The 16064-nt window shown below is 62.6% G+C and overlaps 1 protein-coding gene across 10 annotated transcripts in view; it reads right to left on the reverse strand.

Annotated features, from left to right (window-relative positions):
• Positions 1-5991: 5991 nt before the first annotated feature.
• Positions 5992-16064, reverse strand: part of LOC123831736 (RAP1 GTPase activating protein) — a 62764-nt gene continuing 52691 nt past the window's right edge. For 6 of the 10 annotated variants that reach the window (XM_045858891.1, XM_045858892.1, XM_045858883.1 and 3 more), the window contains 8 exons: positions 14480-14611; positions 12573-12650; positions 11600-11709; positions 10519-10632; positions 9134-9257; positions 8082-8184; positions 7632-7735; positions 5992-7032 (listed from right to left, as the gene is read on the reverse strand). In XM_045858891.1, the coding sequence (XP_045714847.1) occupies positions 6790-7032; positions 7632-7735; positions 8082-8184; positions 9134-9257; positions 10519-10632; positions 11600-11709; positions 12573-12650; positions 14480-14611 (1008 nt within the window). In that variant the 3' untranslated portion in view covers positions 5992-6789. Of the gene's footprint in view, positions 7033-7416; positions 7455-7631; positions 7767-8081; positions 8185-9133; positions 9258-10518; positions 10633-11599; positions 11710-12572; positions 12651-14479; positions 14612-16064 lie in introns of all 10 variants that reach the window. The other 4 variants (XR_006787949.1, XM_045858890.1, XM_045858888.1 and 1 more) reach the window with 4 other exon arrangements.

Consider the following 16064-nt stretch of genomic DNA (forward strand, 5'->3'; position numbering starts at 1 on the left):
CCAGACCACCCAGCGCCGGGGCCTGGCGGAGCCCGGCAGGGCTGGCGGGCAGTGCTCCCAGGCTGGCCAGCCGCGGTCTGGCTCCGCCCGAGGGGCTGTGGCCTGGGAACCACTAGCTGTCTCCTCGGGGAAGCGGCTGGGATCTCCAGAACAAACAGAACAAACCGCAGCCTCCCCCCTGAGCCCCCAGCCCACCTCCCGCCCCACCCGAGGAGGGGAGCTGCCTCTGGCCTCCTCCACTGACCCCCCCCCACACCCGCTGCCCTGTCGCCACCAGTGGGGCAGGAGCAGAATCGGGGGCAGGATGGAGCAGGATGGGGGGCATGTGGACAAAGGGGGCTGTGACTGGGGGCTCGGGTGACCCTAGGCGCCCCCTCAGAGCTCCTCAGGAGGGAGCTTTGACTGAGCCGGAGGGGCACTTCTCCTCAGCCTCAGGCAGAGAACAAGGCCCTGGAATCGAAAAGATTTGGGTTCAAATCCAGGCTCTGCCACCTCTGAGCTGAGTGGCCTTGGGCAAGTGAGTTCACTTCTCTGTGCCTCAGTTTCCCCTTCTGAAAAATGTCCCCAGCAGCCCCTGCCTCCCAGAGCTGGGGTGGGATGACCCGGCGTCCCCTGGATGGCAAGTGTCCTGCTTAGGGCAGGGCTCACAGTAGGTCCTCAAGGGACATCAGCCCTTGAACTGTCTGTCACTGGCTCGGTGGGAGCCAGAACCACCCCAGGGGACCCCGGGGCCTGGCAGGGCCAGGCCAGGACAGCCTCGCTGATTCAGACCAGCTGGGGGATGGGGAGCATCTGACTCCACTAAAAGCCACAATTAGAGCCCAATTTCGAGAAACGCTGTGTTGGTTCTTCCCAGGGCAGAAGTGATTATAGGCTCAGAGCTGCACTGTTACTAACAGGATGACACAGAGGGGCCCCTTCCAGGGCTGGGCGGCACGTCCCGCCCAGCTCCCTCCTTGTAAAACTGGGGAAACTGAGGCCCTGAGCCGGAGGGGACGCGCTCCCGCTCACACTGCAGGTTGGACGGCGGCCCGGCCGCTCTGAACTCTGTCCCCACCGCTTGCTTTTCTCTGCAGGGTTTATCACTGGTGCTTCTAGAAGCTAGAGGCACCTTGAAGGAGTTGCCGTTCCTTGCAAAGGAAGGATGGGGACTGAGCTGGCCGAAGCTCGAGAGGAAGGCCGGCCAGCATGGCCTCAGTGCGGCCCTGGCCATGGAGCCGGGGCCTTGGGGCCGGCTGGGTGCTCCATGCCTGACCCACGGGGGCCTTGCGAGGACACTGACAATGATATTAATAATTCCAATGACTCCCGCCCCGGGGGCGTGCACCGCGGGAGGGCGCCAGCTCGCCTTCTGGCAGAACCCTGCCTGTGTCCGCCCCTGGGGAAAAGGGGAAACTGAGGTTCTCAGCGGCCAGTGCCCAAGGACAAGCCGGGAGCCGGGGCAGTGTGGCGCTGGAACAGGTGTGTTCCTGCGGGGACCAGACATGCTGCTGAGGTCCTCGGTGCAGGTCCAGTGGGGGTCACCTCCGGGAGGGTGGCCGACGAGAGGGAGGGAGGTGACGAGTGAGTGAATGAGCGAACGAAGGAACAGTCTGTTTAAGGGAGTCTGCCCTTGGCCCCTCCCCCGTCCCCCCCTCCAGGGAGACTCCTCAGAATGACCACCCTCGGGAAAAGGCCCAGCTTACCTCCCCGCAAAACAAGTGTCTCCAACTTTCTGGGCCCCAGGAATCCCTCTGGCTGCCCGAACGCCTCCCCAAGGAGCCCTGAGAACAGGACTTGGCCTGCGCCCCCCTATCCCCATCAGGCCTCACCAGCCTCCGAGGGCGGGAAGCCAGAGGGCCCCTGCTCTAGTCCCCACCCACACCTGCACCCTTGTCCAGGCAGAACTCCCGGTTGGACCTGCAGTCTAGGGGAGGGGTGGGATAGGGAAGAAGCTGGCCTCCTCTCTCCATCCCCTCGGCCCCACCCCTCCCCCTCCGCAGGTCACTTTGGGGAGTCCCTGGAGTGGAGGGGGGGCACACTCCCTAGGTTCTGAGGAGCTTGGGAGGTGGGATGCTGGAGCCCTCTGCTGGCCACGCCCCCCCCGCTGTAGGGAGGGGTAGGAAGGTTCTTCATTCATTCAAGAAATATTTACGAAGTCCCTACTGGGTGCCAGACCCTGGGCCAGGCACTGGGTCTCAGCAGAGGACACACGGGGACCCTCCCTCCTGGTGTCTGTGGTTCCACTGAGGAGACGACAGGCGACTAGGTGTCCGTGCCCCTTCCTGCTGCTCCCAGGGACTGTCCCCGTCCCCAGAACACTGAAAGCTCCCTGTGCCTGCCCCTTCAGACCCATGTCCCCAGGGTGTGGCGGTGACAGCGCCACCAGGCTGAGGCTCCAGCGTCGAGAAAACCTGCCGTTTCCTGACCAACCCCTCCACTGACCCCACAGCCTCCCTGGGCCGGGCTGCCAGATAAAATATAGGATGCCCGGTGGAGCTGGAATTTCAGATAAACAAGGAATAATTTTTAGTTTAAGTATGTCCCAAATATTACATGAGGTATACTTAAAACTAAAAATTATTCCTTGTTTATCTGAAATCCAAGCCTCACTGGGCTCCATGTGTTTCTACTTGCTAAATCTGGCAACCCTGCCCGGGAGCCCGTTCCTTCTCCTGTCACCTGGCCTGACCAGATGGCCCAGGTCGTGCCTGGACGTGGCCCGTGCCTGCTCAGCTGCAGCTCCTGTTGGCCCCCAGAACTGCTGCCCTGCCACCCCCGCCCTGCCTGCAACCCTAGCTCCCAGGGGCCCCCACCCTACCTGGCTCGCACGGCCCAGCCTGTGGGCCGTCAGGAATGCTTCGGGCCTCCTGCACGATGCACCCAGAGAGAGGGGGACAGAGACACAGCTACAGAGAGGGACGGGGTGCGTCAGGGACCGAGAGAGGCAGAGACGCAGAGGTCAAGGGCCATAGGGAGTGAGCAGATGGGCACAGTGGGAGACTGAGAGCTTAAGGAGCCCACCAGGGTTTGCTCCGAGCGGATCGGGGCAGAGGCTGGGCCTCCCCGGGGCTCTGGGCCTTGGGAGGCAGCCTGGGGTCTCCTGCACTGGCGGTCAGGGGTGGGCATCCTCCCCTCGCCCTGCCTCCCAGTGACAAACACAAGGACATTCACGGCTTCCCAGAAGGGCCCATGGGAAGCCAGAGTGGCTTTTAAAATTAGCTTTGCTAACCAGATCTGGTTATTTCAGGAGGCTCCGTCCCTGACTGTCCCCTCGGCAGGGCGGGTGCAGGGAGGGACCTCCACATTCCAGGGTCCCTGGTTAAGCGCCCCTGTGGCCTGAGCAGCAGAGAATGTCCAGGTCCCAGTCCTCTGGCACTGGGCGGGCCTGCGCCTGTGGCTGTCTCTTTGGCAATGTGGCCCCAGGGTTAGCCATGGGTGTCCAGGGACAACCTAGCTGCTGGGGGACAGGGGAGGACCCCCCCTACTGAGCATGGGTTCCATGCCGGGTGCTTTAGAGGCTATGACAGTAACAGGTAGGGCTCCGTCCCCATTTCACAGCTGAGGAAACTGAGGCCTGGGGGCACAGGTTCCGGCTCTAGGGCAAGGGGCCGGGGATGCCATGTCAGCCAAACACCCAAGTCCCTCCACGGGAGGCCTCTTGCCTCCCGTGTCCGGAGAAACCTCTGGCTGCCGTTTCCACCACCAGAGTTATTTCTAAGCGGAGTCCAGCACTTCCCGGAACCCGGTGCCCCCCGCCCAGGCCCTAATTCCAGCCTCAGAGCGGTGTCCTGACTCGCCCTCCCCACCTCAGAACCAGGGTGAGCACGGAGCTGGCCTGGGCACAAGAGAAACAGCCCTGGACACTTTGATCCCGGAGGCCAGGCTCGTCCTCGGCACCCCCCAGCCCCACCTCGGAGCCCAGGGAAGGGTGGGGGCCCGCACGGAACCCGGCCCAGAGGCCTGCAGACAGGGACTGGCATGACCTTGGCCGAAGGCAGGTCCTGCTCGCCAAGCTGCCCCTCGTCCGCCACCACAGACCCCAGAGCTCTGGTTCAGCTGTAGGTCAGAGCCACGGGGTGTGGCGTGGAGTCAAGCAAAGGGATCCAAGAGGGGGTGCATGACCTCTTTTATAACAGGATCATTCACACACGACCCCCCCATAAAATCGGGGAGCTGAGGCTCAGGGAAGTAGCTGACAGTCATCCATCCCCAAAGCCTCAAGTCAGTGGTCCGTGCCCGGCGGCACCAGGCACCCCATGCCCCACGCTGAGTGCCGACCCCTACACCCTGCGATGTGGGTTATGGACGAGGTTCTCACTCGTGCTCGTCACCACCGCCGACCCCATACACACCACTTCCGGAGCCCACTGCAGGCTGGGGCTGCAGCAGGAACTTCAGGGAGTGCCCCCTTACTGAGTCCTCACAGCTGGTGCCAAGGTCAGGGCTGCCAGCATGCCCACTGCACAGATGAGGAGACTGAGGCCCAGAACCAAAGTAACAGAGCCAGGAAGGGAAGGCAGAGAGTTCTGAGGAGTCAGGACCCAGGAAGGGGCGTGCGGGTTAGAGAACAGGGGTGAGGGCGAGCAGGGGAGGGCACCGGGGTTAGGAGGGGACTCGCTGAGCCCAGGGCTGCCTAGTGCCAAGCGTGGCTGGGTGGGGCTGGGGTTTAAGTGTGAGTCATCGTCCCTGGGTGGTCCCAGACATCTGAGGGTCAGAGAAGGTCCCTGTCAGGAAATTCAGGGCAGCCCTTGGGTTGCCCTGAGCATTGTCCCAGTGATGGTGTGGGGGCTGGCTGGTGGCGGGGAGGGAGTAGGGTGGCTGCGAAGCTGTCAGCAAGACCAGGGCACGGTTGGTCCCACTGGCACCCAATTCTGTGCCTACCGCCAAGCCCAAGCCAAGCCCAATGTCCTCCAGCTCCCCTCAACCTGCTCCTCCTCCCAGGCTCCTACCTCGGAGAACTGCCCCCACTCACCCAAGACCCAGGCTGGACCCTTGAGAGCCTCCCGGACCCCTCCCTCAGGCCCACATCCCATCAGGCCCTTCACCCAGAGGCTCAGGCCCCTAACACCTTCCAGGGGCCTCCTGGCCACCCTCTGTCCCCAACAACAGCCTCCGTGGTCCTCCCTTCGCTGCCCCCACACTGCCCCGCCAGTCCCCACAGCACTCCGTTTTAAACCCTCCCTGTTGCTCTTAGCATAAAGCCCGAGCCCCTTGGTCTGGCATTCAAGGCTGTGTGGCCTCGGGCCTCGTCTCTATGTTTCCCTGTCCCCTAAGTCATTATTACCGTCCCATCACTTACAACTGTTTACCACCTTTCCAATTCCCTCTTGTATCTTCCCATCTGCGGTCCCCTCCCCCAGGGGCAGTTTCTGAAATGCTTGGGCATCACTGTTCCAGTCTACCCCATGCCTCCCTCACTTCACGGAGGCTGGCCTCCCTCCTCCTGCACACCACCTGTCGCTCTTTATTGTAATGGCCCCGCACCGTGAGCTCCTCCCATGAGGGTGGGACTCAGGCCCAACCGGTCCAGTAAGCGATCCCTCACTGCCCCCTGGTGGCCACAGAGGGGAAATCTTGGGCTTCACTGAGCATGAGAAGTGGGAGCGCCCACTGAATGCCAAACACGTAACAAACCCTTGGGAGACGTACCGTTGCTCCCATTTTACAAAAGTGGAAACTGCAGCTCAGAGAAGCTAGTAAGTTTCCCACTGCCACACAGCAGATGGTGCCGGGACTCAAACCTGGGTCGGCCAGATTCCAAGCCACGTTCTTCCCCTGTGGGGAAGGGGAGGGGGTGGAGGGAGGGGCGTACCTCGGGAGGAAGCCATGGCTGGTGCTGAGAGCCTGTGGCTTGGCCTTGGAGGTGCCCGGACCCAGCAGCTCTGACCGGGGGGTGGGGTGGGGGGGGTGGGGGGTGGGGGAGACAGGACCCCCTCTGCGTTGGGACCAACAAGACCTGTCTGGGGTGGATCTGGGCAGGGTTCGTGCAGAGCCAGGTCCAACTCGGGGTACAATAGCGATAAATAGAATTTATTCTGTACAACTGTTACCAACATACACACGGCCACGGGGGCTTCCTGAATGGGTACCGGGGTGGGAAGGCTGGCCTCTGGCGTGGCGCCTAAAAAGTGTGGACAGACACACACGAGGATGTGGACTCACAGCAGCTGTGCCTGGGTACCCCCTCTGTGGGGGCGGGGGGCGCAAGGGCCAGGCCTGTAACTCCAGGCCAGCGGAGACCCATCAGCCTGGAGTGCCCGGAATATGGGGTGGCGGGGCGAAGCTGAGGAGCCAGGTAGGTCCTCCTCCCTCCCTCAAGGGGGTCACTTGTCTGTCACGTGGAGGCAGTGGAGAGGGCGTCGGCAGATCTGTGGTAGAGCTGGAGGGCCCAGGAGGGGCAGTAGGCATAGCCAGTGCCCTGCCCCTCGGCCGACCTGGGGCCCCAGGGACCCTACGAAGCAGGGTAAGGGGATGGGAAGCCCCTGAAAGGACAGTCCCCCATTCTGGGACAGGTGCATGGAATCACAGTCTTCAGTGACCTCGGAAATAATCTTGTCCATCTGTAGCTGAGGCACCCAGAGAGGGGGAGTGATTTGCCCAGAGTCACACAGCAGAAGCCAGACTGGAAGCCAGGACTCGGGACTCCCAGGTCAGAGATCATTCACATCTCCATCCTGCCGCCTGTTGGCTTGGTATGCGCTGAGATAACTCAGTCCCCCTTCCCATCCTGCCTGCCCCCCTGAGTCTAGAGGGGCAATAAGGTGTGATGGAGGGCCCAGCTGGGAGCAAGCCAGGCCTGCAGTCTTGCTACGACTGACCACCCCCTGCGCCAGCCCGACCCCCCAGCCTGGGGGGGTGAGGGTGATGCCAGCAGCTTCCCCGCTCCCAGGTCTGGATGGCTCTGCCCTGCAGAGACAGCCCAGAGGGTGGGCTGAGGGGAGGGGTGGGGAGACAGGGGGCAGCCCACAGGCTGGTGGTGGCCTTGGGGGCAGAGGTCCCATCTGCCTGGATTCGACACGGCGTCTTCACTTTGTGCTTCTTCAGCCTCATCTGCAGGATGAAGGGACATGGCGACACCGTGAAGCGGGAGATGGGGCCCGCCCTTGAAGTTCCAGGCTCTGGGTCTTTCCCTCCCACTGGGGGTCCCCCAGACACCTCCATCCCAGCAACTCCCAAGTCTCTTTCAGGCTCCCAGCAACCCGCGGGTAGAGGCGAGGCAGCATTTACTAGCCCCATTGCACAGATAAGGAAACTGAGGCCCAGAGAGGGGCCAATGACCCATCCAAGTCACCCAGTATCTGAGTAGCTAAGGATTTGAACCCAGATACAAAGCTCTCGGCCCAGAGAAGGGACAGAGGAACAGGGAGGAGTGGCCCACGCCCCTGGCCACGCCCACCCCTCCCCACCAAACAAGAGCCGAGGGCGGGGTCTGACCTGTCAGTCACCTTCCGAGGGGAGCCTGGCTAACAGCCCTGCAGAGACAGAAAGTGGCGACGAGGCAGCGGACAGGACAGATGACGACGTGGAGCAGAAGACACAGGCAAGCAGAAGTCACTGGCTGGGCCCGGGACAGATGCGCCCAGCCCTTCCTGGCCTAGGGGACCTCCCACTCCAATCCCCACCCCCTGGACCCCTGCGGCTGCGCGTACCAGCTGAGGTGTGTGATGCTCAGCCCCTTCCAGCTGGATCTTGATCTCCGGACACGCAGGGTCCCCCAGCTTGCCAGCGTCGGGATGGGGTGACCGTGCGGGGCCTGGGGATGGGGGCAGGAGGGAGCCACCTCACTGGCCGCGGGGAGGCACCAGGGAGGCGGGCTCGGATGGGCGGTCGGCACTGGGTGGTGCTCCCCGACCCTCCCCCGGGAAACCCCACCCTGACTCCCTCTTTGCTCCCCCGTCCTTCTCCAAGACCCTTCCAGAAGCCACCAGCCCTCCAAGCCACCCAATCATCGTAGGCTGAAGGATGACCCACCCACTGATCCCGGTCACATGCCCACCACCTGGGGCACGAGAAGTGGCCTCACCCCTCCGTGCCCAACCCTGGCCCTGTCCTGCCATTAGAAAGCCCTGTGTGGGGGGCAGCTGCTCCAGGCCTGGTACCTGGGGAGCTGCCCCCACTCGTGGTGCTGACGCTGTCCTCCAGCCACGTGCTATAGATGAAGGAGTCCCGCTTGTGGGGGGTCCCTGAGGACGAGATGCTCTCCTGGCGGGAGGGGGGGGGCAGAGAGGAAGATGGAGGTCAGCCTCCTTCTTGGCACGGGCTTGGCTCCCCTCCCCCTCCAGCCACCTCTGTCCTGCTTCCACCCCCGACCCCCACCCTTGCCTCCCTGCAGAGGGGATGGGGGCTGGCAATGTCTGCTCCAGGGAGACAGGGGGATGGGGTGGGAGACACAGTGGGAACAGGCACACACCACACACTCCCACTCATTCTCCTGGGCCAGGACACGGAGAGACAACGGGTGCGGGCCCTGCCCTCGGAGACCCCGAAGGCCAGGAGGCGAGGCAGGCTGTGAAGAGGCTACTGTGGTTGCAGATTCCAGGCCCCACCAGGCAGGGCCTGGTCTGCACTGTCCCCGCGGCACCTGCAGCGCCTGGGAGAGGGCCTGGCGAGGACCAGGGGCCCACTGCAGGCGCGTTGAAGGGAGAACGACAAAAGGGTGCACAGGGCAGATCCCAGGGCTCTGTGAGCACAGGAAAGGACCCCTCTGTGCCCCAGGACTAGAAACTCAGGAAAGGCTTATTACAGCAGGAGGTGGTGTGAGGCTGAGCCAAGAAGGGGGAGCAGGACTCGGTCAGACAGAGGAAACGGCAGGCGCAAAGGGCCAGGCTGGAGTGAGCCTGGGCTGTTCGGGGGACTGACTGCAAAGGCGTGCAGAATTGCCGAGGTGGCAAGGGGTGAGGCTGAGGAGGGAGGGAGCGAGGGAGGGAGCAGACCTGCCACAGTCTCACAGCTTGGGCCCCCTGTGGGGGGCACCGGGGGCGTGGGAGGCTACAGCGTAGGGGAAGGTCAGTCTGCATTATTGCTCTGGGCTGGGTCCCCCAATCACATGTGAGCCGCGCCCAGGCTCAGGCTTCCACCCATAGCAGCTCCAGACACCAGAGAGCCCCCATCCCAGCCTGCTGCGGAGCACCCCCACCCTGGGGCCTCTCACCAGGCCTGTGTCATCCCCGTCCACACCCTCCGTCTCCTCCACCACGCTGGCGAAGCTGCTGGCACTGGACGAGGAGCGGGAGAAGTCCTTCAGCGCTTCTGCTCTCTGTGCTGCCGCTTCCGCTCTGCCACAGACGGCACCCCGTCAGCCCGCGCCCGCCGGGGGCCCCTCCTGGGCCCAGGCCCCTGTCTTCCGCTCTCCCGGCCCAGGGAGGCCTGCCCCTGCCACTGTCCTTCCTAACATGTGGGTCCGATCACGTGCCCGCCCTGCTCAAAACCATCTCGGGGCTCCCCAGATGAAGTCCAGTTTCTCTGGCTTTGTCTCAATAACTATTAATAATATTAATCGTCTGGTTCACGTTTGCCCCGTGCCAGGCACTGTTCTGAGTGCTTTTACCTGAATTGTCTCATTACCACCATCATCAGACCCACCCTGCGGAAGAGGAGACACCAAGGCGCAGAGGGGCAGGCCCACGGCCCCCGGCAAGCCAGCCAGCCGCAGGTGGGAGAACAGACAGGGACCCGGCCTCCCAATGCCACTGCCTGCTCTCTCAGCCCTCTCACTGTTTTTGGGTTCCACCCTCGGGCCCTTGGGTCTCCCGCCGGGGGTCTTACTCTTTCCCTCCAATCCCGACAAGCAAATTCGTCTTTCGAAAATCAGCCAAGGACCCCTACTCAGGGAGGCCCTCCCTGATTCCTCCTTCCGTGGTAGGGGGACCGCCCCGCTCTGGGTCCTGCCTGCCTTGTCTCCTGCCTGCCTTGTCTCCTGCCGCCTTGTCTCCTGCCATCCCTGTCACCCTCTGCTGCTTCTCTGTTCGCCTGACTCTTCATGCCGGGCTGAGTCCTCTCAGTGAGCCCAGAGCCTGCCCAGAGGTGCTCAGCCAACGGGCACTGAGTGGGGGCGGGGGAGGGCAGCCTGCTCGCCGCCTCCTTGCTTCCATTCCTGCCCCAGGCCCTTCACGCGGCTCCAAAGCACTACCCTTCTCCTGCCCTTCAAGCATGCCTGAGGGCCTTTGCACCGGCCGTGCTTCTTACCTGGGACCCTCTTCCCTCTCCATTCAAACCTCTCCCCTTGGTTGATGTCTTCACTGAGCACCCACCTAATCCCCCCATTTACCCACCCAGCCATTCTTCATCGCATCCCTGCTTTGTTTTCCTCTGACAGTAACTATCTGGAAATAGCTTATCGTGGTTATGTTATCCTGGGTCGTCACCCCATGTATGCCCCCGACACCACTGCGTCCCAGAGCCTGGTGGTGGGTGTGTGTCACAGGAGGACCTGAGAGAGCACCCGGGCCTCCCTGGAAGCCCCAGGCCCAGGCGGGGGTGGAAGAAAATGAGGCCCCCACTCCCAAGTCCCCAGCCTGGCGAGTCCCGGGCCCCAACCTGTTCTTGGTCGTTGGCATCTCTGGGGAGCTCTGGGTGGAGGAGTTCTCGGACTTGGGCTCCTGTGAGACATGCCCGCTGTCTGGGGTCTTCTGGCCAGCCGGAGGGCTCTCCCTGCAGGGCACAAGGGGGCAGCGGGGGGGGGGGGGGATTCAGCACCAGGCCTGGCGTCAGGGTGGAATGAGGCCCAGGTGGTGAGAGGAGGTCAAGGGCACCTCCTGGCTCACACCCACACCCTGGATCCTCAGAGGCCAGCCCCAGAGCAGCCGCTGCGGCTAACCAGCCAGGCCTGGCAGGCACCACAGAGCACCTACACCCACGTCCTCCTCTCCGTGGAAGTGGGTAAATTGTCCCCTGCTATGGATCGGGAAACTGGAGTCCAGAAATGGGAGGGAACCTTGCCAGGGATACACGGCTAGGACATGCCAAGGCCAAGCCTTGAACCCAGGATTTGAGGACGATGCCAGCACTGTTCCTGAGCCTAAGTGCGCCTGTCACCCCGCTTCACATGCGTTGCACGGCACCCCCGCACCAGCCCCATGATGCTGGTTGTGTTCTTACCCTCATTTTTCAGAGTAGGATAGTGAGGTTCAGAGAGGTACAGTGACTTTCCCAAGGTCACACAGCCCCATGATGGTAGAGAAGGGATTCACACCCGGAACTATCCTCAGCCTCCCAGGAGCTGCCCTGCTGCTGATACGGCATGCCGCCCACCCCTGCCCACACAGATGGACCCACAGACCCCCACAGGCCCGCTGAAAATCCCAGCTCTGCCCCCCACCGGCGGTGTGACCTGGGCAAACCCTGAGCCCGCTGACCTACAGCATCCTGACGCGCAAGGCGGGACCCCCAGGGAGCCAGCAGCACCGCCGGGTGGATGAAAGTGTGTCACACTGGGCAGATAGCTGGCCTGTGCCTGGTGCCCAGCAGGAACTGGACCGTACAGCTGTCACCACCAGTGGGGAATCGAGGGGCAGAGGGTAGGCACTCCCTCCTGCCTGCTTTGCTCTGCCACTGAATGGGGGTCGGGGGAGGGGTCTGAGGAGACGCAGACCCATCGCAGCCGCCCCGCTCCACCCACCTCTTCTCCTGCACCTCCTGTATGTTCTCGATGCCGATGGCGCTGCTGCGGCGTGAGCCAAACGGGCCTGACTTCTTCCTGGTGGGGCTCTTCCCGGGGACAATCAGTGACTGTGGGGAGAGGCCCCAACTCAGTGCCCACCTGCCCCGGAAGCCCTGGTGCCCCCCACATGCCACCCTGCACCCTGCTGCTCCAGGCCCTGAAGCAGAGGCAAAGAGCAAGAAAGAACAAGAGAAAATGTCCACCTCCAGAGAAAGCCCTCCCAGTTTACAGATCGGGAAACAGGCCCAGTAAGGGCAAGGGCCCCCTGAGACCACCCAGCAGGATTTGGCCCGTGGGGGCTGGCGGCCACTCTGGCTGGGATGGGAGAGGCCAAGTCCTCACAATGGCTGTCCCCTCTCCATCCCCCAGGGCTTCACAGGACCTGCAGCCCCAGGTCAGTGGGGAGGGAGTGGGTCGTGACCCAAGCCCCTCCCCCAGGGCAGCCCCACCCTGCCCCAGAGTCTCCAAAATGGCTGGGGGAGGTTCTGGGCCAGCAGTTGGTGGTAATCCCCACCCCACCCCAAACAGGAGGTGGACCCCAGAAAGACATGGAAGGCAGGAACCCCCAGGCCAGTTCATAGGGGTGGGCAGGAGTCAGGGCAGAGGAGAGGGATGGAGCTCCATGCAGAACGGGCGATACTGGGGGACGTGTGGCTGGGCATAGGGTCTTTGGGTACCAGATGGTGGCCGGGGTCCCAGGAGCAGGGCAGGGCCAGAAGCCCCTGGCAGGGGGCACCGGCTCTGGCATAGGTACCAGGCCCCAAAGTAGGTCCTGAGTGCCCTCAGAGCTGCCAGCACTCCGACCTGCGCGCCCTCGGGCCTGTCCCGGGGGGAGGGGGGCAACGTCCCCAATATGGCCTTCGTCCTGAGAGCGAGCAGAGAGCAGCGCGTGCAGGCAGCCTCCAGAGCCGGCGGCCCCGCGGGCGACAACCTCTTCCACGGTTCCTATGCCTATGGCACTGCCCCGGCGTCCGAATCTACTCGCGCTTTTCCCAGGAATAAGCAATGACTGGCAAGCAGCAGAGGGCGGGGCAGAGAGAGACAGGCGGACACAGAGGGAGTCAGAGAGAGAGGTGAGAACAAAGAAGAGAACAGGGCAAGGGGTTGGGAGAGAGGAAGAGGAGGCCGGGGAAGGGGAGGGGAGAGGAGGTGGGAGGAGAGGGAGGAGCGAGGAAGGAGAGATGGACCAACAGATGGTTGTACAGAGACAGGGACACAGGGCAGGAGCCCACGAGAGGGGCACAGATTGAAATACAGGCAGACAGACAGAGGGTCCCAGGGAGGAAACAGACAGAAAGGGAAGGAGGGGAGAGGCAAAAAGGAAGCGGCAAGGGAGAGAACAGTGGGAGGGAGGAGGAGCGGGGGCGAAAAGACAGGTGCCAGAGGCCAGGAGAAACACAGACACGTGAGGAGGAGGAGGAGAGGGAAGGGGAAGGAAAAACAAGGAAAGAGGGGAGAGTGGAAGGAAAGGGAAGCACAATGAAGACGGGAGAATTGCGCAAAAACAAAAACAGAAATGGGTCTGGTTACTGCCACGGCGGGCGCTGCTGGCCTGGCCCTGTCTCCGGGGCCCCTCTGCAGCCACCCACAGGAGGCTGGGCCACTCTGGCGAGGAAGGGAATGGCTTCTAAGTCTGAGTTGAGGGGAGGGTGGGCTTGCTTCTCCAATGACACTGGGCTTGGTGACTGCTGGACTGCGGAGGACCCACCTTGCTCCCTGGCCAGGCCAGGTCAGGTCATGGGGCGGGGGTGGGGGTGGGAGGTCCTTCTCACCACAAGTGACACAGCCTCACAGCACTGAGCACAGAGCTTGGCATGCAGCAGTCAGCAAATGATTGATGGAGGGATGCACGGATGCACGCATGGGTGGATGAGTTAGAAGGATGGAAGGAGGTGGGGGGCAGAGCAGTGGGTGCAGTGCCGGGGGTGGCCACTGGGTAGCGGAAAGCAGCTAGGCCAACAGCTGGAGGCCTTACCCATCCTGTGTGCCCGCCACACCCCCTGAGTAGGACTGAGTATTATTAGTAGCAGAATTCCAGAGCCTAGCAGACAGTAAGTAGTCACGCAGTAGGTGCTCACTCAGGAGATGCTCACACAGAAGCCCAATTCCTGACACACAGTAGGTAGCCACGGCCACACAGGCCCTGGCACACAAGAGGTGGCACACAGCAGCCGCGGGCCAGGCACACGGAAGTAGGTGCTCACAGAGTGAATGCTCGCACGACAGCTCACCTCCTGGCACAGTGCGTATGCACTGCTATCCAGGCTCAGCGCACGTTATGTGCTCATTCAGCAGTCCATTTTCTGACACACAGACAGTTCTCACACAACAGCCCAGGACTGGGCACACAGGACCCGACACACAGTAGGTGCTCACAGAGCACAGGCCCACACGACCACCCAGGTCCCCATCAGCATCTCAGAGCCAGGCACACAGCAGGTGCTCACGAAGAAATCCAGGTCCTGACACACAGTGCATGCGCACAGCCTGACACACACAGGAGGTGCTCCCAGAAACTCAAGTAGGTGCTCACACAGTAGGTGCCCACACAGCAGCCCAATTCCCAGCACATGAAAGACAGTAGGTGCTCAATAAAAAATGTGACATAGAGGCTGCCGCAGAGCTGACCCAAGTCACACCTGAGTAAGGGGCCGGGAGGAAGGGAGGGCGGAGGAGCTGGGGAGGAGACTCTCAGCACCACAGTCATGGCCGGGGCACTTGACCCCCGTGGAGAGCAGTAGCTGGATGGACTCTAGAGCCCAGGATGGATGACCGTTGGATGGCAGGACAAGGGGGGCAGGGGAGAGCGGAAGGCCCCGGGCGGGGCAGGGCACTCACTATTCCAGCGGCCTTGGCCAGGTCCGGGTTGTTGGGCGCAAAGCTCCCGCTGTGGCTGGTGGACACGGTGTTGGGCTTCTTGTTGCTTAGCCCCATAGCGTCCATGGACTGGCTGCGGCTCCGGATGACCCGCTGCGAAGGTGGCAGTGGGGGTGGGGGAGGCACGGGTTTCATGAGCACCTACCCCTCAGGGAAACCCGGGCATCCAGGCATCCGGTTCCTCCCTGCCAGTGCCACTCTGAGTGACCCCAGGAAGTCCCTTCGCATGAGGCCACACAACAGTCAGGTCCACATGGTGCCAAGGGCAGTTTGGGCCTTGGCTCTGCCACCAACTCGCTGGGTGACCTTGGGCAAGCCACTCGCTCCCCTGGGGCTGAGAGCCTCTCACGTGGCTGTGGCGAGGACTGCAGAAAACACTGGGTCCCAGCCAAAGGCGGGCACAGAGAGCCCTCCAGAAATCTTGGTTTCTTTCTTTCAGGAACCCGTCCTAAAGCTTTTGTTCTCTCTCCCTTGCGTTTTCCATCAGTGCATACCGAAGGCTCACCCTAGGCCCAGGCACCGCGCATGCGCCCTCTCACTCGACCCGCCCCCGGGAGGAAGGCACGGCGGCCACGCCCACGTTACAGAGGCCGAGCTGAAACAGACGCAAGTCTGGGATCCAGGTGTCGGACCCAAACCCTGACCTGTGAGCTCTGCTGCCTCTGGGAAACTCTCTGACCTAATCCAGGTGCACTGTCCGGCACCCACACGATGTGGGATCCCTGGGGCCCTCCCTCAGAGAAGACATCCCTTACCCAGGCCCACCCCACCCATCCCTGTCTCTAGCGGGCAGAGGCAGGCTGCCCTCAAGCCTCTTTCTCAAAAAAAAAAACAAAAAACAAAAAAAAACAACGGTCCGCTTGCTTTAGTCCAGGGCAGACTGGGCAGCTGAGCTAAGCCCCCCAGGTGATCCCACGTCCCCAGCTGCGGGGCCTGCGGGGATGAGGGTGGGGCCTGGCTGGGCACCTGGGGGATGGGCAGTCCCCCTCCTGTAAGTGGAGGAGGTGGCAGCAAAGCGGCACCCCCTGGGGACCTGCAGTCCAGGGGAGCCCAGGCGCTATCTGAGGAGAGGAGCACTCCTTCCTCTGCCTCTCGCCGCGGACAACGGTTGCTGAGGTGGACCGACACCCAGGGATTCGCATTTTGCTCTTTCAATTTCCGTTGCACGGTTACAAGCGATTCTCGACAATTCAGGAGGTACGCTGCCGCTGCCCTACCTGACCGTAAGGAAGCTAAGGCTCCGAGAAGGAGCAAGCTGGTGAGTGACGGCTGGAACGTGAACCCAGGGCGTCTGTGCTCTGTAACGCTAAGCTAAACCAGAGACGGCCAGAGTGGGTCATACCAGCGGAAGGTCTCACGAGCCAGGTCCCTCTCCTAGGGCCACTTGGTCCACACACCCCTCTGGGGCCTGTTTCTTTCCTTCAGTGAGGACAGAGGCCTCCTCCTCTCTTCTCACGTGCTGAACTAGTGGCCACCACCCTTGGCACCAGAGACACCTTGTTGCCACCCAGAGGGCTCCAGCTCTCAGCTGAACGCCCAGGCAGCC

This window comes from Phyllostomus hastatus, unplaced genomic scaffold, assembly GCF_019186645.2.
Source record: "Phyllostomus hastatus isolate PE091 unplaced genomic scaffold, TTU_PhHast_1.1 phas_scaffold_182, whole genome shotgun sequence".
Lineage (NCBI taxonomy): Eukaryota > Metazoa > Chordata > Mammalia > Chiroptera > Phyllostomidae > Phyllostomus > Phyllostomus hastatus.